The sequence below is a fragment of the Xenia sp. Carnegie-2017 genome, unplaced genomic scaffold (genome assembly GCF_021976095.1).
Source record: "Xenia sp. Carnegie-2017 unplaced genomic scaffold, XeniaSp_v1 HiC_scaffold_4, whole genome shotgun sequence".
Classification (NCBI taxonomy): domain Eukaryota; kingdom Metazoa; phylum Cnidaria; class Anthozoa; order Malacalcyonacea; family Xeniidae; genus Xenia; species Xenia sp. Carnegie-2017.
The window spans coordinates 3,483,791-3,511,746 of NW_025813504.1; the positions used below are offsets into that span (position 1 = coordinate 3,483,791).

At 34.0% G+C, this 27,956-nt stretch overlaps 1 protein-coding gene across 3 annotated transcripts in view; it reads left to right on the forward strand.

Moving 5' to 3' along the window:
* Nucleotides 1–6,547: 6,547 nt before the first annotated feature.
* The window catches only part of LOC124455410 (myotubularin-related protein 5-like), a 45,056-nt gene continuing 23,647 nt past the window's right edge, over nucleotides 6,548–27,956 (forward strand). Inside the window, exons 1-15 of one of the 3 annotated variants that reach the window (XR_006951833.1) lie at nucleotides 6,548–6,851; nucleotides 8,189–8,364; nucleotides 8,597–8,856; nucleotides 9,347–9,557; nucleotides 9,815–10,002; nucleotides 10,702–10,965; nucleotides 11,719–11,882; nucleotides 12,236–12,398; nucleotides 12,879–12,959; nucleotides 14,232–14,361; nucleotides 14,904–15,040; nucleotides 15,254–15,367; nucleotides 15,874–15,964; nucleotides 16,395–16,420; nucleotides 16,825–17,066. Coding sequence is in view for 1 of the 3 variants with exons in the window: in XM_047006055.1 (XP_046862011.1) it covers nucleotides 9,515–9,557; nucleotides 9,815–10,002; nucleotides 10,702–10,965 (495 nt within the window). In the remaining 2 variants the exon portion in view is untranslated. Of the gene's footprint in view, nucleotides 6,852–8,188; nucleotides 8,365–8,596; nucleotides 8,857–9,346; nucleotides 9,558–9,814; nucleotides 10,003–10,701; nucleotides 10,966–11,718; nucleotides 11,883–12,235; nucleotides 12,399–12,878; nucleotides 12,960–14,231; nucleotides 14,362–14,903; nucleotides 15,041–15,253; nucleotides 15,368–15,873; nucleotides 15,965–16,394; nucleotides 16,421–16,824; nucleotides 17,067–27,956 lie in introns of those variants that run through there. The other 2 variants (XR_006951832.1, XM_047006055.1) reach the window with 2 other exon arrangements.

A 27,956-nucleotide genomic window follows, 5' to 3' on the forward strand; every position in this document is an offset into this window, starting at 1 on the left:
GCTCACTTACGTTCACATATAAACCGGATCGATCTCAGATCGATCTTAGACCACTTTTCGAAGCGAGCTGACTGAGATCGATCTGAGATCGATCTCAAATTTTAGAGAAGGTTTACACTTAGCTCGCTTTACGTTAGATCGATCTGAGATCGATGTAAACGACCAGTGTGATATCTTTTCGTTTGATATTCATATGTTAACAAAAATATGTACAAAATTTGTCTTATTTTAACCATCCTCCTTTTAGTGAAGGAAAACTGAGTTTAAAATGCAAAACATGTATTATATACTATTTTTGCAATGTTTTTGCGATTAAAAACAGAATTGTTTGAACATGTTTTAGTATAGCAATCACAGTGCTGTAGAAAAAATCCTTTTTTACGGGCCATTATAAATAAATTTCTAACAAATCAGGGCCATAGAAATAGATATATCTTTGTGTAAATGATACCAACATTATTTTATAGATGACGTGACTTGTTTACGTTTTGGTAAGAGGCAGGTTTAATTGAGTGCTTTTAGACAACACTGGAAACAATGGTTAACCTCCCTTGGGATAAATCCGTCTGTCAGTAAACTGTAAAAAAGCTTAGTTTGAGTATTAAAGTCATCTATAAGCTCAGCTCAGTGAGCTAACAAGTCACCCGGCTCACCACCACACCACCCAGTGCCGGATCAACCATATGGCAGAAGCGGCATATGCCGCGAGCCCCGCGCTTCTGGGGGCCCCGCGCTTGCCTTTGGAAAAAGAAAAAAAGGGAAATAAAACGAAACGGCCAAGACTAATTGAAATATAAAAGCGTGAGGCCCAATTCCAAAAACGGTAACACTGCAAGTATCAATGATTCACTGGCAAAATATAGGCTATATTTTGCAATGGGATAGGAGATTCATTTGTATCGTCATATTACATGCTGCAGTTTCCGTTAATTTAGCTAAACCTATTATATTACATAAAGTCTTTCGTCTGGCAGTAGGATTGCAACTCGATATTGTTGTAGTCTCGACTTTCAAACCGTATTGAATACTATCAGACATTTTTCGATTCATTTTGATAATTTTTGAGATTGCTGTTGTTTGTGACTTGTAAGTGTTGTTGACAAATTCAAACTGGAGATATTCAAGGTATTTGGCTGAATGCTGAAGCAGTGACGGCGACGCTTGGTAAGTTTTGATGATTTACTAACTGCCGTGAGCCGTCTGCATTCTTACGTTTCCTTGGTTACATGTTTATTCCTCATATATAAATTGCCGATTTATATGAAATAACAATATATTTCAAAATGTCCTGAATTCCTGGCAGCTCCAAAGGCCCAAGAAGCGTATGCGTGTTTGATTTATTTTCTCACAATTCTGTATGTGCGATAGTAAACCGTCAAATCGTCCTTCTATGTTTTTGTGAAAGTAAATATTACTAAAACGTCACTTTCAAATTTTAGGTTTGCTAATTGCTATAATATAGTTAACAATTAAAGAATGAGTTCCACCAGTGGGGTGGCAACCGCGACCGCGACAAAATCGCAAATATGCATCTGGAGCAGCAAAACGAAAGGCAAAGGATGAACGAATTTTACGGGAAAGTAAAGTTTTAAGTAAAATGCCGAAAATATCGGAACTGTTTCCTCCGAAGGCTGATGAAGGTTCTTCTGAGCTGACTGCTGCAGATGAAGCGATGACAACAATGGCAGAAGCAGTTGAGGAACCCGACACCGGCGACACATCCAAGGAGTTGACATCTGGTGATACGTCCATTTCCACTGATAACAATGATGGATACTCTTGTGATTTGGGATTATGGCCTACTGATATTTCTGACAATATGAGAGAGCACTGGGCAGGTCAAGGGAGTAGTCAGTGCAGAAATTCCGATGCCGATTTCAGCGCAACATCAACAAGATATGAGGAGATGCTTACAATAGACGATGTCAAAAAACTTTGTTCACGTACACACATGAGCTTACAAAACAGCAACATCCTCGAAACTGGCTCTGCTATTCACCATCCAAACATGTCGTGTTCTGTTTTGCGTGTAAACTCATGACTGACAGCATCGTTTTGGAAAACAAGGTTATAATGACTGGAAACGCGCATCCCAGTCAATTCCACGACATGAGAAAAGTTCAGCGCACCGTAATGCTGTTTTCAGCTACTCCAACGTAGCGATGCTGGCTGCCGTATTGATTCAGAACTGGTCACACAGGCCAGTGATGAGCGTAACTATTGGCGGGCAGTACTTGAGCGGGTAACAGAAACCATCCGTTACCTTTCCGAGCGAAGTTTACCATTTCGCGGCACTGATGAGATCGTTGGATCGCCAAAAAACGGTAACTACCTGGGAACATTAGAACTTATATCGATGTTCGATCCATTTCTAGCGCAACACATCAACCGTAATGCAAATAAGGAAAGGGTCACACATCCTATCTCTCAAAGACCATTTGCGAGGAATTCATCCAACTGATGGCAACTCGAGTTCGCGAGCAGATTTTTACAGAAGTTAAAGCTGCAAAGTATTTCTCCGTCTGTGTAGACTCTACCCCAGATATTTCCCACGTTGATCAACTGACATGCATTCTTCGATACGTTTTACCCTCTGGTCCTGTCGAACGATTTGTATCTTTCCTTAACATACGTGGACATCGCGGAAAACTGCTAGCTGAAAGGCTACTAGATTATTTGAAACCAATAATATAAATATTTCGGATTGCCGCGGCCAGTCATATGACAATGCAAGCAATATGAGTGGGAAATATAATGGTATGCAGGCCATTATTCAGCAACATTGTAGCCTAGCACAGTACATACCCTGCGTTGCACATTCCCTTAATCTTGTTGGACAATCATCTGCCAGTTGTTGTCAAGAAGCATCAAGATTCTTCAACTTCCTCCAACGATTGTACTCTTTCTTTGCTGCTTCAACGCATCGTTGGAAAGTTTTAACCGACCAACTTTCAAGCAAGAGACTTCCAACGGTTAAACGTATGTCTGATACTCGATGGTCAGCACGTGCAGATGCTACAAAAGCTCTAGTAATAGGATACGAGGAAATTAATGCTGCTTTAGACGAGATCCATGATGATCAAGATGAGAAGCCTGAAGCCAAAATGAAGCCAATAGTCTTGCGTCTGATATGGCCCAGCTTGAAATTGGAATTCTGGCAGCATTATGGCATCAAATCTTGCAACGATTTCAGAGAACAAGTCAGATCCTGCAATTAGCTGATCAAGATCTCAACACTGCTGTTGCATTATATGAATCGCTGATTGAGTTTGTCCTTTCGCTGCGAACCAGATTTGAAGAATTTGAAGCCAAAGGAAAGGAGCTCAGTGAATGTGATCAATATAAAGAAGAGATCAAGCGCGTGCGTAAACGAAATCGTCGTAACGACGAGCCAGGATCAGCACCTGATTTGTTGCAGATTCCAGCCGACAAGTTTCGCACAGGTACTTTCCTTGTAATAATCGATAGTCTGGATGCTGAGTTGCGAAAACGACTGAGTGCTTACATCAACATTGCTGAAAAGTTTGGCTTTCTGCGAAAGCTTACAGATCTGCCAGCTGAAGACGTGTTGGAAAACGCACAAAGATTGCAAAAAGCATTTTCCACTGACCTCGAAGTCAATTTGGGTGATGAATTGCTCCAGTTTTCTAGCTTTCTCAACACAGAATTCGTGAAAAGAGCATTAGATGCGAGTCATGCAGCTGCACCTCATTATTCTTCAGCTCGAATTGGATCTTCTGCTCAGCCTAGTGAAGACCATGACATCGATGTAACATCCGATGATGATGACGACATCAAAGTGAACGTAGACTCCTAGAACTGCGTATATACAGGTTTCTTGTGGGAAATAACCTGGAAACTGTATTTCCAAACACTGTTATTGTGTTTCGCATTTACCTCAGTATGATGATATCAAATTGTTCTGGTGAACGGTCGTTCTCGAAATTAAAGCTAATAAAGGATCATCTTCGTTCAACCATGACACAGGAACGACTAAATAGCCTTGCTCTTCTGAGTATTGAAAATGATGTTCTGCGTAGTATTGATATGTCATCCCTGATTAATGATTTTGCTCTTATGAAATCCCGTAAGCATAACGTTTATAAGGCTTAACACTTCTGCACAGTAAAACCTTTTACGTCTTTTTTTTATCGTGTTTATTATATTAGTCTGTTTAATATTGGTATGTAATGTTTGGTATACGTACGTGATTGTAAATTGGAATTATATTCAACGTATTGGTTTAAATAGGCCAAAATACGAGGTTTTATTGTTTGAGTTAAAAAAACAGTTTTTCATTGCATTTTGGTAAACACAGGGGTTGGGGCAAGGGCCCCGCACTGATATTATGCCATGGGCCCCGCAAAATGTTAATCCGGCCCTGACACCACCCCCCAACCCAACTGCTTGCTTTTTCTTTGTCTTCTATACAAGAATATCTGCCTTTTCCATGCTTCAATTTTAATAAAGTGTTTTGAAATCATATTGCACTTCAAACTGTAGGACAATTTCTTTTTTGTGTGTGTTTTACCATAGTTTTCTCTGGGAGTATTGTTACATGTTAGTAATTGTAGATCGTCCAGGTTGGTTTAAGCCAAGGCCACACTATCGTCTATATCGACGAAAATTAGAACGAAAACTTCCGCAACGAAAATTTTGAACGAAAACTCGTCGAAAATTTCGTTTTCGTTCATATTAGAAGGGTTGAACTTTTGACCTTTTTCGTCAACGAAAACGCATACTATTGGCTAAAAATATCTTGATAATATCAGACTTTGTTCTCAAACATGGCGGAGTGGCAAGAGGTTTTGATAAATCTGATGCGAGAAAAACCAATTTTGTATGATAAAAGTCACCCGGATTATAAGGACTCGAGGAACAAGAAAAGAAATCACTGGCAAGATGTTTTAGATGAATTTAATAAAATTACGGACTTGGCGTGTGATAGTGAGTATTATTGATAGTCCGCCGACAAACTTTTTATATCAAGTCATTCATTTCCATTACTTTTTAAACATTTTAGCAGTAACTTTTTCTTAAGAAGAAGTAATCTTTTTCTTTTAGAGATCGCCATTATTTCTAATCCGTCAAAAATGCCGCTTGCTTATTGGCCAATAATGTTTTGGCTTTGCAAACATGCTTGAAATTTTTCGTCGTGTCTGGCATGCATTTCGTGCACGAATTTTCGTTTCGTTTTCGTTTTCGTCGATATAGACGATAGTGTGGCCCAGGCTTTAGTCCTGAGAAGGACATGTTTGACATTTTTTGACTCTGAAGATGACTATCGCTAAGGTTTTCGAAACGTCAGTCAACAACAACAAAAACAGTCCTTCTCAGTGCTAAACCAACCTGGACAATCTTACATTTACAAACATAGTTTTCCCTGTTGGATAAGACTTGTTGTGTGGCATCTCGGCCAGGCCTTGCCAGATCAGCTAAGCTTAGTCCCCACGCCTTGGTTTTTCTTGTTGGTTATTGTACAAATTTTGTTTGAAATAATATCTGAATAGTCGGCTGTTCCAATATTGCGCAATTTGCTATCTTTTGACACCGTGAAAAGGGTGTCAAGTGTCAAGCTAATCACATCGTCAAGTGTTAAAAACCCCGGATCTTGCTGAATAATCAATTTCATTATCAGCACAGATGTATTATTACATTAACTACTTAATTTATGCAACTTATTCTTTATCAAAACTGAGATGATCAGTTTATAAAACTGCAACAGGGTGAAAGTAAAAATTTGAAATAGACAAGAGTCACAAGATTTAACATGTTTTAGTATAACAATCAAAGTACTGTAGAAAAACATCCTTTTTTACTGGCCATTATAAATAAATTTCTAGCAAATCAGGGTCATAGAAATAGATATATCTGTGTGTAAATGAAACCAACATTATTTTATAGATGACGTGACTTGTTTAAGTTTTGCTAGGAGGCAGGTTTAATTGAGTGCTTTTAGACAAACTGGAAACAATGGTTAACCTCCCATGGGATAAATCTGTCGGCCAGCAAACTGTAAACAAGCTTACTCTGAATATTAAATTCATCTATAAGCTCAGCTCAGTGAGCTAACGAGTCAACCGGTTCACCCCCCAACTGCTTGCTTTTTCTTTGTCTTCTATACAAGAATATCTTCCTTTTCCATGCTTCGATTTTAATAAATTGTTTTGAAATCATATTGCGTTTCAAACTGTACCACAATTTCTTTTTTTGTGTGTGTTTTTCCATAGTTTTCCCTGTTGGATAAGATTTATTGTGTGGCACAGCGGCCAGGCCTTGCCAGACCAGCTAAGCTTAGTCCCCACGCCTTGGTTTTTCTTGTTGGTTATTGTACAAATTTTGTTTGAAATAATATCTGCATTAGTCGGCGGTTGGATTATTGCGCCATTTGCTATCTTTTGACACCGTAGAAAGGGTGTCAAGTGTCAAGCCAATCACAGCGCAAGCATTTTGTGCGTGTGACACCATGAGACCTGGATCAACACCTTAGCCATAATTTTGTTGCGCAATGTCTGTGACATCGTTGCAGATGGGAAATAGTAGTAAATCAGCTTGCCAAAATCAATGATATTGATAACAGTGATTGATACATATTATATCTACCATGGTCTCTTACACTGCGAGTATTGATATTCTGCTCTATACTAAGTCGAAGTTTCAGTTGTTTGAATATTCAAGAAGGTATTTCCATCGAATTTTTAAGCTGAAGAAGCTTGTGAACGCTTTTTGGTGCAAGATAGAGCTTGAACAAGCAAAATTGGAATAGTGACGAAGAGTATGATCTTGTGATTTTTCAGAATTGCCTTTTCCGCAGAGTCAGAATGACATATAATGCTTTGTGCATCAGTAAGGTAAGATTCTGACATAGTTACTTGCTATAGATGATAAAAATCACTCAATTATGCTTATGGCCCTTAATGATGTATGTATCAAATGGACTTAATATGGTGGTCATTCACTCAAAGTTCATTAAAATGACCTCGTATTTTCATTTAATATAAGCCATCTCCTTAATTATTAAAGCTTGCTATAACACTACAGCTGTGTCCTTGAAGCTGTTTGCTTTGTACACTATTGATATATATGTATATAAAATAATGCTACTTCTCAATTTTTAATTCTTGCCATAACACTGGAACTGCATTGCTGAAATTGGGTTGCTTTGACCATAAAGATATAGAAATAAGCTACCTCCTCAGATCTAAGCACTTTCTATAACACTGCAACTTTGTTCTCTAAGATGTTTACTTTGTAGGTATTGTTATATTAATAATAATTATCCTTCTCAATTTTTAAAGTTTGCTGTAAAATTGCAACTAATTCTCCAAGCTGGCTGCTTTGTACCCTATAGATAAATAAATAATGAGTCTCTTCCTCGATACATAACATTAAGCTTGCTAATTTGTTGTATAGCTGAAGCTCATTGCTTTGGACATGATCATTCTCTAACATTAAAAAAATAATTTATGTACCTCAACTATATAACTATATAGTAATATTTTCTACTCAACTTGCTTTAGTACATTGGCTGATGGAAAATGTCTTTACAATGTTTGTTCTATTGTCTTGATTGCAAATGAAAATCTTTCCACCATACTGCGGGGCCTCACCAGCATTGAGTTATATGAAAATACTTCATACTATGCTAAGCACCTCCTTTAATTCTCAGTAAAGACCGAGAAAGCAAGGTTATTAAAAGGATTATTATATGTCATTATTTGACCTGAAACGAAGTTTGATTTCTTTCTCGTCTTTGATGTTTTTACGGGTTGATTTTCACTTTTCTAGATTTCGTCCATAAAAAATAAATCGTTTAAATTGTATCGTCTGCATAGTTTAACTGTTTTCCAAGTGTTTTTCCTTCGAATCACATTCGTAAATGGTTTTTTGTTTCGTGTTTTTTTTGCGTTTTACTGTTTGCTTTACGAAGTTTGTTTACATTTGATTGTAAAATTACGCATTTTGGACCGTGGTCGATTACGGGAAAATAATGGACCGGCAAAATGTTTCTGAGCCAATCAAAGCGCGCCACTTAGCCGGAAGTGACGCTTGCCTTATAATAATTACCATTATTTACCATTATAGTTACTATTACTTACCATTGTCTACCCTTACTTACCATTACTAACAATTACTTACTTTATTTTTAGCTTTTCTGCAATGTTATTGGTTATATATATTCTGTTAGGGTGATGGATCCCTTGTGGTACAAAATGCGCTGGTTATTGAAAACTTGAATTTAACTCCGTATTGTGAAGACTATAAAAGACTTGGCTTTGGCTCTGTACTTGAGGAACGTATAGGGAGTAAAAGTGGATCTTGGAGGCTTTCTATTGTCAATCTTTCGTACGCAGCCTGTCGAAGGTAAAGTTGGGAAAAATGGAGGAGATAATTTTCAATTACTGAATTGTTATGCTCAAAATTTCCGAATAAGACTTAGGAGCATTTAACCCTTTCTATATTACCATAAGTGTTTTCAAACTCATATTTACTATCCTATGATATATTTTTTTGTGCAAAAGGGTAAGCTTTACAAGTCTTTGAAAAATAAACATGTTTCAAAAAATAGTCATCATATTGTGGATTTTTCTTTCAGTTACCCGGCTGTTTTAGTGGTGCCACAACACGTGACCGATGACTCTTTGTTGCACGTGTCTAAAAACCATCGCCATATGCGTTTTCCTGTTGCGACGTGGAGACATAAAATCAATAAATTCGCCGTTTTATTGCGATCTTCTGCCATTGAACGAAGCTCTGTCGCATCCATCAATCGCTCTGGTGAAGCTGCAAGTTGTGGAAGCGCTGACGCAATACGTTCATTCAACTTGGAGCAAGATAAATATTTATCTGCCGTTGGTTAGTTGTTTATATTTATCGTTTCAATCAACGCTCATCCTTTACCCTCACATGTAACTGACCTCCCCAGCGCAATGCCCCCTCCCACATACACACAGATCTATTACCGCCCTTGGTATCACAGCAATATATATTATTTTACTATAATTATGGGTAAGGTTTTGTGGATTCTCGTTTTGGTTTGAATTAAAGTATCCTCAAAAAATAAACGAGAACTAATGAAAATGAATTGTATAATTGTTTTTCTAAAACTGAGTGATCAATTTAGATATAGCTTGATTGTCTACGCTATATCTAAATTATGGATACTGTTGATTTTTGTAAAATATTTATGAATTACAATATAAGTATTTAGGGACTGTTTGCCATTCTTTAAGTTTTATTAACATTAGTAAATGTACCTGCATTGATCACTTTTTCTTATGGATCCTAAAGTTTTGCTTTAAGCATTATTATGTGCTCATGTAATCGTGATTTTCTATGCTTTTAGATTTTAAGTGTCTTCAAATCCTGTGTCGTGGAATAAAGCGGAGACGAAACATCGTTCACTGGCAGCCAACGTCAACATGTCTAAAGCAACGATGAATCTACCATCAAATGACAATGCATCTATAAGTGTTTCTGTTGTGGATTCCGTTGACAAAGCAATAACTGAGCAATGATGAGAGCCTGCTGCACTGTACGTTTTTTAATCTTTCTTGGTGTGTTTATTATCTGTATTTTTTATTTTTACGATGGTCAATGGCGATAGTAGTGTAAGCCCTCAATACCCAAGCACAAGATCTTACTTTTATCATATCCAGTTCCTTTGAAATCGAATATGTTTTTTTTTCAGTTCCATTTTAATATGCATATATAAATATTCTCCACTCCCCCCTCCTCCCAATGATCGAACTGGCTATGTCTCTGCTTCACGTACGAACAACTACAGTTAATACTTCATGTTGTTTTTTTGTAGGTGAGACGTCATTTGCTCAAGTACTGTTAGATCCATACTACCAAACGATTAATGGTTTTAAAGTTTTTGTTGAAAAAGAATGGTTGAACTTTGAACATTGCTTCTCACATCGCTGTAATCATACACATTCAACGCAATCAAGTGAATTCACGCATGTTTTCTTGCAATTTCTTGATGGCGTCCATCAGGTTATCATTGTTTCTTAAAGTTATCTTAAAAAATTGGCGTTAAGATGGGTCTGATGTCTGTCGTCTTAGTATTGTGCGAAATATTTTTTTATATTAGATTAAAAAAAAACGTTTGATCAAAGCTTGAGTTAAGCATGAGTTGTTTGTTTGAACACTTTATTCGATCAAAAATTTTAGTCATGAAGTTAAGGCGCTTTTCTCACCATAAATTTGAAATATACATTTAACTCTTAAAAGCAACTCTTTCGTGGTCATTATCTTCAAAGTTTTCTTGCATTGTAAGACTCCATAAACCTCTCAATGACTGTTTCAGTATCTTGTTAAATATCAAACTTTTTAAAATGCATAGATCAGGTTCAAAAAATAACTTCTCTAGATAGTTAAATTCATTTTAAGAACATATGCACAATATTTTTTCAATGGTCTTTTCGGGCCCAGAAATAAGTTACTCATCGCCATCAGTGACGCACTTAGAAGAACACGCTCGTTTCGTAAAGTAAAAACACCGTATATTATTGAAGAATTTAGGTGGGAAATGTTTAGACATCGATTGTCTCCCATCTTTTTTATTTGCTTTAATTCAAAATTAATGATAAAGTGACTTAGCTATTTGTTCATATTGTTTGTGTTCTTAGTTACTTATTTTTATATGAAAGTTTGGAAAAATTACTCATATCTACATATTTTTTATGTTCTCAGATATTACGTCAGTATCCACTATTCTTCGAATTCAACGAGTATTATTTACATTTCCTCGCCTATCATCATGTCTCCATGTGTTTTCGTACGTTTTTACTGGATTCAGAGCACGAACGTGTGCAGATGGGTTGGCTATCAGATGCTGAAAAGAAAGATGCAAAGACTTCTAAATCTCACATAAAAAGTCTTTGGGATTACATCGACATGCTACACAAAAAATCATTATTTTATAATTTCAAGTTTTCGAAAGAACATTCTGAAAAGGTGAGTTGTTGATTTGCAGCTATATTTTAGCAAATCTTTGCAGCAACAGTTCGCATGCAATACAATGAAATTACCTGCATGCTTTTCGGTCATGTAGTTGTGTAATCACCGTCAAGTTGATTTAAAACAAGATCAATAAAAGACAGGCATTTAACTCAGCTTATTTTTGAATGGACGCCTTGTTTATCTTCATTTAGTAAATCTTAGAATATCCTTGATTTGTCGTGTTGTACTTAAAGTGACTTTATTGGACTGTAAAACCCATTGAACTAAATAGAACTGGAATTTTACTTCCCGCCAAAAACATAAAGCCAGCAATTTAACTGGTCCCAATCCTTCCAGGCACGGCCTAAAAAGTCCATTTACAGTGATAAGCTAGCGGGATTTCACCCACACACACGCGTGTCTGAGAGTAAAATTTTGTAGAGACAATGGTTAAACCTGAATATTTTTCTTCTCAAGACAAAAATGATGACAAATACGTATGTCTGTGTATAATTATATTGTGCGATGTTTTTAATGAGATACAACAAAATTTGAACAAAATTTGTTTGTGTAAATAGGAAAGGTTTGATTATAAATTGGAACGAAAATATATTTTTGTTGCTAGAATTTCGCTCACAAACACAATAATTATAATTTATTGAGCATCTAAAATATGTATAGTATCTCACAAGGACTCGTTCACTTTATTTTCTCTAGATGATTTTCTTCTCGTAAACCAGATTTAATACATTATTTCTAAATTCCCAGGTGCTTCGTCCTCACTGCAAAGTTTGCAATCTAAAATTATGGAGTTATTTTGTTTCGGAGAATGTCTCCACTGGTCCAGAGTTTGATCAAGAAGTCATAAATGACGCAGAAACTGCTGCCGAGGAAGGACAACAGAAGTTAGAAGACAAGTATGAAGCCAACAGGTATAAAATAAGATATTGCGTTAAGAAGTAAGCGCGTTTCCATTTAAAACTTAGCAAAGTACCTCTACGATTTGCGTGTTTCCATTAAAAATTAGTGAAGTACTTCGATACTTAGCGCGTTTTCATTTGAAAATTATTGAGTACTTTAATAGTTAGGATGTTTCCATTTAAACATTATGTAGTGCTTCCATTGTTAGCATGTTTGTATTAAAAAATAATTTTAATTCCATTCGTAGCTTGCATGCTTAATTTTTTGTTGCAAACTTTACTATAAGTTTAAAAAGGTGATTTATAATATTCAACCATGCGTAAATTATTGAATAAAATAGCTAACGCTTCATATTGTTTACTAGACGCTGTCGAAGTGGTATGTTTTGTGGATCGGTTCATTACGACAGTAGTAGCTGCGCATATCATTTGTACGAATATAATCGCATCGAAGAAGAGGCTTACAAACACGCAACTCGTTGGAAAAAAATATGGGAGCGTTTGGAACAGCCTAAAATAACGAAAACGGTATTTATAGCAAAGATACTTTCATTGTGACATGTTGTTTTACTTTTACTTTGTAGACGTTAAGTAAAGGTCATCCACTGGATTTTTTGTAAATGGCTTGTGAATATCATATTTTAAGTCTCATTTAGGCAGCATAACTACTTTTTTCTTACTGCAGTGTGTGCATGGTGTGAATACCATTACAGATTGGAGTGTGTGCATTGTACGTATGAATACCGTTGCAGATTGTGGTGTGTGCATTGTATGTATGAATACCATCAGAAACTGGAGTGTATGCATTGTATGAATACCAGACTGAAGTGTCTGTCATGGTATGAATACCATTACAGACTGAAGTGTGTGCATGGTATGAATACCATTACAGACTGGAGTGTATGAACACCAGACTAGAGTATGTGCATGGTATGAATACCATCACATACTCTGGTGTTTGCATGGTACGAATGAACACCATCACTGACTTGCATTTTTTCTTTAAAGTGTTTAACATACAACGAAGAACTTTCCAGAGTCCGTAGTGGTGTACTACACAAACGAGATACGATGGACATAATACTTGAGGTAGTATTTATGGTTCTTTTTCTTTATGATTAATTTATATTGATTGTAGATAATTTATAACTTCAATGACCATTTTATGATTACGTGATCTTGAATCAATTATCCCGTTCATGCAATATACTCGTTCTATTGTGTGATTTTTGATAAAATAATTTCTATATACAAAAGGATTTTTGTAATAGTTTGGCAACTTATAAAATAGCACTTTTTTAACATTTTGTTTTGCATTGCTGGTAGCACTAAACCATGAAATTCACGTATTCATGTTTTTTGGAATATGTTGTATTCTTTAAGAACTAGAAAACACTTTCTGAGTTTCTTGAGAGTTTTAGAAACACGTGATTGGGAGAAACAATAAATAACATTCTATATAAATCAATAGGAATAGGCAAATATTTTTTTGTATTTTCTTTATGAAATAACGTTTTAAGAAGAATATATAGACAATGAATTCTTGAATTTTAATAACATGTTGTTTATATTTTTGCATTGAAACTTTCCGCAATAACCACGCAAGTTTTTTAATAATTTTGGGAGACTGAAGCTCTCGTGAAATAAAGGGTTTTATAGACACGGTATTTTCGAGCATTGCACTAATCAGCACCCGTGTTTTTTAAAGTTTTTTTTCACACAATGTTAGATTGGTATCATGCTGCCATTTTGAAAGTTTCTCGAACACAGTTTGTACAAAATTTTAATGTCTCCGAATTCTGATTTTTTGATAAAATCTTGAAAAGTAGTCAGTTAACGCATTAGTTTAATCTTCATTTATTTTCTTTTTGCTGAAATGGAGGTAAAATTGACATCTTAAAGTTGCAACTTTTGTAAGGTGACCTACCTTGTGGCGGCTCACTTCACATGACAACACACCTTTTGTACTGGTTTCAGTAAATAATTTGTTTTGTTAAGTGACCTACCTTGTGGTGGCTCACTTCACATGACAACACACCTTTTGTACTGGTTTCAGTAAATAATTTGTTTTGTTTAAATTTTCATAATACGTTGATTCCTTTGTTACGTTAGTTAGGCTTTCCATGCCTGTCAAGATCTTAGCTTTAAAAAAATGTCAACATTGTTGTGTTTTGCAAAGAATAGACAGCAATTGCTTAAATTTGTAATTCAACATTATTTTTACAACTTTTGCTGAGTATTTATACCTTTGAAGTAGAGAGTAACTTTGTTAATTTTATAAAATGACCTTGTAGAAACTGATTTCACTTAGTTTCTTTTAAAGCTACATACTATGTGACAGATGTTACTTTTATATTTCAGGGAAAACTTCAAATCGAAGACTACAGTAACCAAGGTTTTTCACGACCTCATTCATTTGAACCTCACAGCTTCTTTACGCCAACCAACTGCGATTTCTGTCTACAAGTGATATGGAATATTGGAAAAGGAGGTGTGGTTTGCTTGTGTATCTATCTATCTATGATGGCCATACAGTTGACTTTCCGTTGCATCTATAAACACGCTTCTTTATCTTGTCTACTGTACAAAGTTTCTATGGAAATTTTGCTAATAAAATTTTACAACTAGCAAAGCTTTATAGCAGAATGCACGCGCGTTCATGTTGGTTAAATACACCCCTAGTATTAATTTATATCTGAAATGAAAGTGAAACAATCGCAGCCAGACAATATTTTTGTGCTAGATTTATGATAATTGTTATGTCATACAACTGATAATTTATTTCATGATGATTGTGACGCCGCTTTAGTCGATCATAAATTTTAATGAGTGTGTACCGTTGATAATTTAATAATTTAAGATATTTATTCAAGTAAGTCTATCCAAAATAAATTAAAATGGCTTGGCTCACCCCTGTCATCTTGATACCCCAAAACTGTTCACCACGCGTCGTAGTTATGTTAACGTTTTGTAGTGAGATTTTGGCTCCTGCCACCAAAAATTTTTTTGTATTTTAAAATGTGTTTTTTGTAGGATTCAGATGTACAGAATGTGGATACAACTGCCACGAGAAATGCTTATCACTTGTTCCTAAAACGTGTCCTAATTACAAAAATCTAAAAGACCAGAATGATAGCATGCCATCAACTAGTAACAAAAGCTTACATGAGGTACAATATAGTACACTAGTGAACTTCCATTGATGTTTGTTAACTGCAAACATTTTCCTTCACTTTAAATTTACAATTATATAATATGTAAACAAAGAAATATTGTAAAGTTTTACTTTATGTTATTGGGTTGTTTCTGATTAAGCTTTAGTTACACTAGCCAAAGTGATTTATCATGAATTAGTCATTTGAATAATCTTTATCATTTTATAGTCTCCAAGTAAAAACAAATCTTTGAAATTTTTATGTGGGTATCTATGGAAACGAGGTGCTTTATTCAAACAATGGAAGCAACGGTATTTTGTATTGGGTACGGAAAGACATCAGGTAATGTTCTTTATTGGCTATTTTAGCGAACGATATTTGGATGAAATGTGATAATGAAAGGTGGAAAACGGTGTAAAATAAAGCTTCAGATTGTCAACGTCTACTGGTTTCTGTTAAAAATTACTATAGAAGGGTTAACTTTGTTGTTTCTTACCATAGATTTGAACCTATTTGATTTAGTCCAAATCATACTTTGTGATACCTTCTTTTTGTGATTTCACGTTAATATTCCATTGTTCTATATGTGACATCGCGTTAAAAGAAAAAGTAACAAAAAGTGCATTTAAAAATCGTTACTTTACTGACAGAGCATGGAATTGTTAAAAAGAACTTCTGAGAACGGGAGGTGCAAGATTTAAAGTTTGCGACTCTTTTGATGGTGAAAATCGCAAAGTTTAAACTGTGCAAATTGTTCGATGCACTTATTTCTAGTTCATTGCAATTTGCTGTCCTTAACATCAACATTTTACGATTTCTGTGTTTTCACAAATTAATTGGTTTTGTAGCTTCGTTACTATGATGAAGTAAGCGATGTTCATTGTCAAGGTGTTGTCAACTAATGTGAAATTATTTCATGTGAAATGTCACAGTTGAATTGTAAGTTTTATTTCAATATTTTGCTCTATAGTCTTATTTCTTCCATGGTTTTTACGAACTTTTAAAACAAATCACTATTGACTTCGGTTGCATAACTGAGAAAAGCGACTTTTCTGTTAACTTTGGATTTTTTGGGGAGGGTGTTTTGTGTTCCAATGTTAAAACTTCTCCTGGGATATTACTTAAGAGCAAATGTCTTTGTGCACCAGCTTGAATGAATTGCAAAGTTTTAAGCTTCTTTGATACCTGTAGAAAGGATATTTATTTCTGTATATAAAAACTAATAATATATTTAAGTATTGAACAAGTTGCAATTACGTATTTAATTGTACGATAAAACTGTAAACATGATTACATGATAGTAAAAGTGCTGTTATTGTATTGTCGTGTTTTTTTTTACAAAAATTGTGAATTTCATTGATATTTTTAGCAAACGAGAAGCAAGTTTTTTTCGACGTAAGTAAATATATTTGTGTATCTTTCCTCGCTGTGTTGTTTGTTTGAAGCTTCAAGGTGCACTAAATCATCACGAATTTCGATTGGTTTAAATTATTGTATGAAAAACTATTTAGTTAATCGTGCTTGTTATTTTCTGTGAACGATGTAAGCGGGGCTAGCATTAAATAATGGTATTAAGCTCTTTTATAAACTTTTAATTTTTCCCTGAAGCTTAAAGATGATCCTTTCTTTACCACTTTTAGTCAATTTGGCTTGACATTGAAAAAGCAATTTAATATTTTACGCTGATAACATTGAACCCTGTTTTTAAATCTTTGAAATATAACCGATGGAAACAATGATGCATGTAAAATACTTATTCTTCTTAAAGACTACTTTTACTGCCTTATATGCTTCTATAGCTTCGTACAGAGAAACTATTGTATAATTTGTATGCTGCGACGGAGGAAGAAGCCAAAAAATGGATATCTAAATTACAAAGCTGGGATACGTAGAGCTTCGACGGTCCAATCAGGAATTTCATTATAATCAAAAGAAATGTTGTGCATATGTGAGATATTTTAACATTTTAGTACACATATTTAGGGTAATTTATGTATGTATTTTAATTTTTTTAAATAATAGTATCATTTTGAGACACGCACACGTTTCAAATTATCATGACTGAAATAACCAATACGAATTTTCGTAGTATTTCCACATCTTATAAAAATAGTGTGACACCAGTTATAATCACTGAAGCTATTTATTTCTCATTATCGCGTAATATAACAATAAGAGTCGCAATACTATCAAATTGTAGGCTAACAAGTTTGACTTATCTGCTCTGTCTGAACACTACCCCCAGTCTAGAGTACGTGATTGCAACAATGATTCACAATAGTTTTTCCAAATAGATTAAAGGCACAGAAGCCAAAAAGGCTTAGTTGATGTCTCCAAGACTTGTAGGGTGTTGTTTTGTCAACGTACACCGCCGTATAAGTTATCTTCAATTTGCTGTGCCTCGTAAATTGTCCTCAATAAGTTGTACCCTGTAAGTTGTTCTCATGCAATATAGTTAAATTACTTACATATATATATATATACTAATGCCACAATAAAAACCAGAATAAAACCTTCAGTGCAGTTCTATAAAATATGCTCACGCATGCAAGAAAGCTTCTAGATTTCCTTCTAATAATGACTATAGATTTCTATTGAATTACCTTGATGAGGAAAATGTCTTGGATGCAGCTGTTTAAAATATAATGGAGGACGTGAAGACTCTCGTTTGCATTGTGGTTGTAGAACATACTTCGTATTAGGGAAGCTAAATAATATAAAAAATCGCTGGGAGAGGTAGCGCTCTGACCTTTTAGCAAAATTTTAGGAAAATTGCATATTGCTCATACATAGTTAGTATATCCAATGTTTGCCACTAATTGGAAAACATTTGTATTTTAGGTTGTTTAATTAAAACCGTCAGTGAGTGTTTTGCTTGCTATTTTCATGTTCATATATAATAAAACGAAGACATAAAATTTTTGTTCTGTTTATGTTTCTTTCAAATTTCTTGAATAATTAAACAAGTTTGTGTGTTGCAATTTTCAGCCGGTATTTAAATATTATGCTAAAAATATATCAGCATTTACACTCTTTCTGTGCAATTTAATTTATAAATGACATTTAGTTATAAGTACTAGAGAAATGAGCAAAGTAATAAAGCGAGCATATGCACTACGATAAAAACAACACAAAGTTATAATTCAATTATACATCTAATGTTTTGCTCAATCAATGATCACTATATTATTTAAATAATAATATGATTAACAACAATAAAAATCATAAGGCGTAATACCCTTGTTTTACATAACAATATATTCCTACGATGGTTCAAATTCCTTTGCATAAAAACATTTATTATACACGGAATTAAAGGATGCGTATGATGTTTTTATGAGATTATTTCAAGAAAGTTGAAGTTATCAGTTCAAGGTATGACACACAGAAAATATATAAAGTTGTAATTACTATACGTCATAGACGATCAGTTATTTTATCTGTAATATTAATGATTTCGTACTTCAAATATATTCTTGGCTTGCTTTAATTCTCAAGCGTTAAAATTTTAACAAAACCAATCGTACTCAATAAACATTTAACAATTATTTGTCGTGCGTTCCTTTAAAGCAGTGAGTTATGATTAAAGGGAAACATAATTGGACGATTTTAAGTTTAAATGCAGACCGGGAGTCAGACAATTCGACGATTTAAAAATCAATAAAATTTATTCATAACATGAATATATAGTAGTAATAAAATAAGGCCAAATTAAGCGTTGTATTTATTTGTCTTCTGATATAAATTTGAATCCTTCACAGAATGACTAGTATATAGCGTAGACACACTATAGATGAATTTTGAAGAGTGAATTTTATGTATTTTAAAAATAAAATATTTTGTTTGAGCTTTTACACTAGCCTTTTCAATGTCTTATTTGCGTCTAAGCCATATATGCGACGACATGTGAATTATATATAATTTAAATAAACTACTTCATGATAGGTGAGTGCGTACGATTTAAAACTCAACGTGGACAATTCCTTTCTTACGAAGGAACTTAATTGTTTTGTATTTTCCCTTGTTCCTTTTCTTTCGGACCGAAATGTAATGTTTTCCTGAGATATTCACGAAGTTGCTTGACGGAAATGTCGTCGATGCTCTGGGATCTATATTTATTTCGGCAATAAAAATTTATAAAGAAGTCTATGCCCGTATACTAAAACGTGAATGAAAAAATTGAATGTTTGATCGTTTCATAGTAATTTTCTAAATCATGATAGAAACTAAACTACAATCAGATGGAATTTATGGAAATCTTTCACAAATTGATTTATTGACATGAATGCTGCTGTCCAAACTGTGAATTTTTTTCAAGAGGGTGAAAAATTTATGGATAAATTGTAAATGTTTTGCAAAGACGATCTCGCGAGCCACATTTTAGTCAGGGGCGGATCTAGAGTATGCCAAACCCGTCGCGCGACTGATTTTTGAAATTCAAAAATTACCTATTCATAATAATTAAAAATTCATTAATTATTCTTACTTTATTATCGCATTTACTTCGTGATAAAAATCCAGCTTTATTTATTATTAAAAACTAATGACTAATGCAATGAATATCTCGTTGGTAACTAGATCAGTTGAATTTTAATTGACCTGGAATAACCGACTGATAAGCGGGGTGGCTTGACTGGTTCGACAGATAAAGGAGTCTATGAACGCCAAAAACGCTTATTTCATTGGTCAATAGTCAGATCAGTGGACGATCTGGAATAATCTCGACCGATAAGCCAGGTGGCCGGACCTATAAGGGAGTCCACTTGCTATCGTGTGATTGGTTCGTTTAAATTTTTGTCTTACTGTGATTGGTTTGACCGATTTCGACTGATAGCCAACTGAACTAACATAGTCAAGCTCACTGTCTGAATTGAATGTTTGATCGTTTCATAGTAATTTTCTAAAGCATGATAGAAACTAAACTACAATCAGATGGAATTTATGGAAATCTTTTACAAATTCATATATTGACATGAATGCTGCTTTCCAAACTGGGAATTTTTTCAAGAGGGCGAAAAATTTATGGATGAATTGTAAATGCTTGGCAAAGACGATCTCGCGAGCGACATTTCAGTTATTGATGTTCCAAAGCAAGCCAACGCTGTTTTGAGTTTTATCAGCAGAAATTTACATCCAAAATCGTAAGTAAAGGACAACTGAATTGTATGCATGAATGTAATATATCAAAGTCAATTTATGCGAGCGTGTGATGCGATTTATGTTAATATGGCGTATGGTAAGCAGATCGATGCTTCTAAAATTGTTGTTGACGAAGGACTTTTAGCTATGATTTCTTTAGTGCTTGGGGAATCGTGACCGTTATATGGCAGCGAAATCCTACATTCCTGCAAATATATTTCAATGGACAAAAAATCTGTTGCCATAAGGCGCCATACTATTATTTACTTTATCATAAACAAATGTTTGGGGCTTTTCAGTTTATGATCATTAATCATTCAATCATTAGACAGTTATACTACATATTGTTTAAGATTTGAGAAAACTAACATTGATTACATGAGAAGCTGTTCACTATAACCTGTGATTTTGAGTCTTCTGATCCATGAAGCTTTTTATTTTGACAATTTGACTGGAATGGTATTGAACCTTAGTATTTCACATACATGAAATGTTGCCCCATGTCACATATTGTCCCCTTTTCTAACTGAACACCTCATGTAGAGATGTAAAGGTGTGTTAATCTACGGCTCATACCAGATTGTTTGCTATAAATTCCAAAGGGCTATTGATGTATGAAAAGCATTTTCTATAAAGTAAAAATGTCTTCTTATGTATGCAGATAAACCTTGAAATTTGGCAAAACAGCAAAGTACTTTTCATGATCACTAGGTAATTTTTCTGATGATCATTATAATTTCTAAACTAAATTATTTCAGATTTACATTTAAACGAGCTTTGATCATATGAAAAGATATTTATCATAACCAGTAAGCATGACACATGAACCAATTTTAACATTCATGTAATTATATAATTAAAGGCATGCCGGTTACATTCTGTTTGTATTTGCAAATACAATGCTACTAGTGATTGCTATATAGCACACCTTGCAGAAGATAATAGAGAAGTGAAATGCCTAATAAACATTTATGGCATTAAGCTGTCCTTAACTGCAAATTTTCACTCTGATAATTTTTGCTTAATTTTGGCAGAAAAAAATTTTGAGTTTTTTCTCAAATGGTGAATTTGCTGCCACCGATGTGGAGATGGGTAAAGGGTTACAATAAACTTGCATGGTGTGAAGTCTGAACTTTTCTATATCTATGAACTGTCATTTGTAGTACCAAATTTCTAACTTAACTCATTACATAGAGGTTTGAATGGGGGTCTCTAGGGGGGTCTATGCCTGACAACTTGGTAGAAATTTTTAAAGACTATATCTGTTTTTGAATAGCATTATTGTAAAATAAATTTTACGTTCCTGGACATGCTAATGAGCCATATATTTGGCATGATATTGAGTCTAAATATTTGGCAAAACATTCAAGTATTGTTTACTTAAGTTTTTTTTATCGAAAAAAACGAAAGCAAAATGTGTTTTTACGCAAAAACGATGCCCACAAAATACATTTTGTATTGCTCTAAAACGCTGAAAATGGCATTCCCAAGGCTCTGAATTTCAAAATTTCATAGGGGAGAATGCTTCGGAGTCCGTAGTTCGGACCCCCCCAAGTGTGGAGCGCCTCCGACGTTTTATGACTGATGTTTGAACAATCCTGATCCGCCCCTGGCCTAAACTAGATATTCTATATGAATTGAAAGTGTGCTTTGTTTCCACATTTAATTTTCATTGCCTGAAGAAATTACGTCAGCTTGAATCGTTACTTTTCCAAGGCTGAATCATTTTTCATTCTCGTGATTGGAAAATGTTTATAACAATATGTGTTTACCAGGTTTAAAAGTCCTCTTGTTCCACTGTCACATTGTCAATACTTGATACACAATCACCAAACTCGTTTTTCAAACCTGTTCTACTTTTACCACTTGTTAATAAATTTATCATATCTTTATTTGCAAAGCAAATTCACACACAGGTTCACTGAACCAGTTCAATTATAGAATTCCCAATTAAAATAGTTTTTATCAATTTCTTCATCCCCTTGTTGACCATGAACAATATCGAGCACCATAAATATTGGTCAACGTTTAAATCAGTAAAGTCGAACTTTGTCCATGTAGCTAGTGTAAATATTTCTTTAGCAATATAAAAACTTTACTTTGTGGATATTTTTGAAACTCACAAATTCCTTAAGAGAACAACTTTTCATTCAATTACGAAAAAACTTTTTATATCTTTTATAGTTCCATGCATCTCAAATGCAAATGGAATGTTAGCAAACAGTAAAATACTACACATATATAAAACATAAAATGTAAATTAGTAAAGATTTTTTTGTCCATAAAGAGTCCTATATTATTATTATTACCAATTCGTTGATATTATTATTAACAAATAAAGCCGTAGCTAAAGCTATAATACTAAAATAAAGTTTTGACAAAGTGACAGCGACAACAAAGTTCCTCGTGCCAATCCAGTACACGGTCAAACTTCGAACTCGTACTTAAATTAAGTCGCAATGTATATTAGTACACACTTACTAATGCTCACTATTGACGCTAGAACATCACATTAAACACTACTGAAAAGTGTATAATTAACATATAGAACATGCTGAGCTAACTGCGTCAAAATAGCAGAGTGGGACTAAACAAAGTTGTACCAGATTATTATTTTCTTTTCCTTCAGTACAACGTTTACGTTTAACGGATAACGTTTCCCAAGGTAGATTTTCGAATATTTTAGTTTCGCGACTTTCTTAATAATAAAAAATATACGTCATGGGTAGAACAAATTATTTAATTCAATTTGACATCAAAATGCTCCTATGGCCATGAAATATTGGCGTTTGTGTCCTATTGAAAACTGTCCGTGCAAGAATCTAATTTGTCGCATCGTCGCACATATCATCAGGCTTCACTTTTTATGATACCTGCAGAAGCTATATAACCAGTCTATTATCAGATCATAGGGTTAACTGTTATTTGGTTTTATAATTGTTTCAGAATTGTCAAGGCTGGCAAAAGACGGTAAACATTGAAAATTTAAATAACATTAATAAAAACGAAGTAAACCTATGTTGCCTATTTGTTTATAATAAAAAGTACACGAAATTTGATATCTTTTCTAGCTTTAGAAATGTCAGAAATTCGACAAAAATCACTTGGTCCTGAACATGTTGATGTAGCTACTACTTTAAACTATCTTGGTAATTTGTACCATCGTAATAAAGAATATGACAAAGCAAGAGAATTTGAAGAAAGAGCGCTGGAAATTCGACTAAAATCACTTGGTCCTGAACATATTGATGTGGCTACGACTTTAAACAATCTTGGCAATTTGTATCATCGTAATAAAGAATATGACAAAGCAAGAGAATTTGAAGAAAGAGCGCTGGAAATTCGACAAAAATTACTAGGTCCTGAACATGTTGACGTTGCTACGACTTTAAACATTCTTGGTAATGTGCATTATGAGACCAACAAATATGCTAAAGCCAAAGAGTGTTATGAAAAAGCGTTGGAAATTCGAGAAAAATCACTAGGACCTGGGCATGTCGATATAGCTACGACTTTAAACAATCTTGGCAATTTGTATCATCGTATTAAAGAATACGACAAAGCAAGAGAATTTGATGAAAAAGCGCTGAAAATTCAACAAAAATCACTAGGTCCTGAACATGTTGATGTAGCTACGACTTTAAACAATCTTGGCATTGTTCATTATGATACCTTCAAATATGCCAAAGCCAAAGAGTGTTATGAAAAAGCGCTGGAAATTCGACAAAAATCACTTGGTCCAGAACATGTTGATGTAGCTACAACTTTAAACAATCTCGGCCATGTGTATTATGACACCAACAAATATGCCAAAGCCAAAATATGTTATGGAAAAGCGTTGGAAATTCGACAAAAATCATTAGGTCCTGAACATGTTGATGTGGCAAATACTTTAAACAATCTTGGTAATGTGTACCATCGTACTAAAGAATATGACAAAGCAAGAGAATTTCATGAAAAGCGCTGGAAATTCGACAAAAATCACTAGGTCCTGAACATGTTGATTGGCTACGACTTTAAATATTCTTGGTAATTTGCATCATTGTACTAAAGAATATGACAAAGCCAAAGAGTGTTATGAAAAAGCCTTGGAAATTCGAAAAAAATCACTTGGTCCTGAACATGTTGATGTAGCTACGACTTTAAACAATCTTGGTAATTTGTATCATCGTAGTGGAGAATATGACAAAGCAAGAGAATTTTGTGAAAAAGCATTGGAAATTCGACAAAAATCACTAGGTCCTGAACATGTTGACGTGGCTACGACCTTGAACATTCTTGGTATGGTGTATTATGAGACCAACAAACATGCCAAAGCCAAAGAGTGTTATGAAAAAGCGTTGGAAATTCGAAAAAAATCACTTGGTGCAGAACATGTTGATGTAGCTACGACTTTAAACAATCTTGGTAATGTGTATTATGAGACCAACAAATATGCCATAGCCAAAGAGTGTTATGAAAAAGCGTTAGAAATTCGACAAAAATCACTTGGTCCTGAACATGTTGATGTAGCTACGACTTTACACAATCTTGGTAATTTGTATCATCGTAGTAAAGAATATGACAAAGCAAGGGAATTTTGTGAAAAAGCGTTGGAAATTCGGCAAAAATCACTAGGTCCTGAACATGTTGACGTGGCTACGACTTTAAACATTCTTGGTAATGTGTATTATGAGAAAAACAAATATGCCAAAGCCAAAGAGTGTTATGAAAAAGCGTTGGAAAATCGAAAAAAATCACTTGGTCCAGAAAATGATGATGTAGCAACGACTTTAAACAATCTTGGTCATGTGTATTATGAGACCAACAAATATGCCATAGCCAAAGAGTGTTATGAAAAAGCGTTGGAAATTCGACAAAAATCATTAGGACCTGGCCATGTCGGTGTGGCAAATACTTTAAACAATCTTGGTAATGTGTACCAGCGTACTAAAGAATATGACAAAGCAAGAGAAATTCATGAAAAAGCGATGGAAATTCGACAAAAATCACTAGGTCCTAAACATGTTGATGTGCTACGACTTTAAACATTCTTGGTAATTTGTATCATTGTATTAAAGAATATGACAAAGCCAAAGAGTGTTATGAAAAAGCGCTGGAAATTCGACAAAAATCACTTAATCCTGAACATGTTGATGTAGCTACAACTTTAAACAATTTTGGTAATTTGTATCATCGTAGTAAAGAATATGACAAAGCAAAAGAATTTTGTGAAAAAGCGTTAGAAATTCGACAAAAATCACTAGGTCCTGAACATGTTGACGTGGCTACGACTTTAAACATTCTTGGTAATGTGTATCATGAGACCAACAAATATGCCAAAGCCAAAGAGTGTTATGAAAAGCGTTGGAAATTCGACAAAAATCACTTGGTCCAGAACATGTTGATGTAGCTACGACTTTAAACAATCTTGGTAATGTGTATTATGAGACCAACAAATATGCCAAAGCCAAAGAGTGTTATGAAAAAGCGTTGGAAATTCGAAAAAAATCACTTGGTCCTGAACATGTTGATGTAGCTACGACTTTAAACAATCTTGGTAATGTGTACCATTGTACTAAAGAATATGACAAAGCAAGAGAATTTTATGAAAAGGCGTTGGAAATTCGACAAAAATCACTTGGTCCTAAACATGTTGATGTAGGTACGACTTTAAACAATCTTGGTAATTTGTATTTTAATACCAACAATCATGTCAAGGCCAAAGAGTGTTATGAAAAAGCGTTGGAAATTCGACAAAAATCACTTGGTCCTGAACATGTTGATGTAGCCACGACCTTAAACAATCTTGGTAATGTGTACCATTGTACTAAAGAATATGACAAAGCAAGAGAATTTTGTGAAAAAGCGTTGGAAATTCGACAAAATTACTAGGTCCTGAACATGTTGATGTGGCTACGACTTTAAACAATCTTGGTAATGTGTATTATGAGACCAAAAAATATGCCAAAGCCAAAGAGTGTTATGAAAAAGCGTTGGAAATTCGAAAAATCACTTGGTCCAAAACATGTTGATGTAGCTACAACTTTAAACAATCTTGGTAATGTGTATTATGAGACAATAAATATGCCAAAGCCAAAGAGTGTTATGAAAAAGCGGAAATTCGACAAATATCACTTGGTCCTGAACATGTTGATGTAGCTACTACTTTGAACTATATTGGTAATTTGTATCATTGTACTAAAGAATATGACAAAGCAAAAAAACTTCACGAAAAAGCGTTGAAAATTCGAAAAAAAACACTAGGTGCTGAACATGTTGATGTTGCTACTACTTTAAACATTCTTGGTAATTTGTATCATTGTACTAAAGAATATGCCAAAGCCAAAGAGTGTTATGAAAGTGCGTTGGAAATTCGAAAAAAATCACTTGGTCCTGAACATGTTGATGTAGCTACGACTTTAAACAATCTTGGTAAAGTGTATTATGAGACCAACAAATATGCTTTAGCCGAACTATATTATGAAAAAGTGTTCGAAATTCAACAACAATCACTAGGTGTTGGAATTGTTAATGTTGCTACGACTTCAAACAATCTTGGCAATAAATACCATCGTAGTAAAGTATGTGACAAAGCAAAGGAATTTCACGAAAAAGCACTGGAATCACCAAAAAAATTAATTGGTCCTGAACATGCTGATGTAGCTACGACTTTAAACAATCTTGGTAATGTGTATCATTCTACTAAAGAAAATGACAAAGCAAAAGATATTTATGAAAAAGAGCAGGCAAGTAGAAAAAAATCAGTTGCTTTGGATCATGTTGCTGTTACAATTACTGAATCTTCGAACAGTATTGGTATGTTATTCTTTATTTTTTTATATTATATTATATATAAGCGTTTTAAAGTGTAACTTTTGTGGTTTTTGAAATTTCAGACAAAATTTTTGAAGTCTTTTGTGTTTACAAGTCATGAATTCATCTTGTATTATGTTTGGCTAGATCTGAACAGAAAAAACAATTTTAGGAATGTTTATAAAATTAGTTAAAGCTGTTTCTGGTGAAGTCGGTATTCATTTGAAGTAATGATCTTATTTTAGGCCGTTTGACCATCCTGAGCATTTATCTAGTTATGTTCTCTTATTAATGCCCATTTGTAGAGCTATCTTAAAATAGATAAAAAAAATATTTGTTTTTTAAAGTTTGATGCAAGTTGTGAACAATGTAATGCTCTTTAATATATATTTTTGAGCAAAAATACTTTAAATCTCTTTTAACATATACATAAAACCAAACTAAATTAAGCTACTAAGAAACATCGACACATGCAATTAAAATTTGTTTTTGTTTAATTTATCCTTGTTTTCTTTCCATCTTATACTTTATTATGTGGTTTGCAATTTAGGGTTAGAAACTACTGAGAGCTTTTTCATCTTAAATACTTCTAAACTGATATGCCTAAGTTTAATTTGTTTGACTTTGCCCTGTGTCAACTATTTTTACTTTTTTGAAGTATCTGCTTTTTACTTCATATAAACATATCCTTTAAAAAAAGTCTCAAGTACTCTATTTAAAACTTTTTTTGCATTTTGTCATAGCTACAAGTCAGGGGCAAGTTATTTTTATTACAAATATATTTTGTTTGTTCTATATATGATAAGTTAAAAAAAATCTACTAATTGCTTTTAACTTTTGTTCTAAAAATTAGAAAAAGTGAAAAAACTTTACTAAAAATTAGGACATAAATAAAGTTTTACATTTTTTCAGTTTTTTTTAATATTTTAAGAAAAATACCAGATTTACAAAACTTACACTTTAAAAAATTCTTTATTACTTTAAAAATCTAGATTGA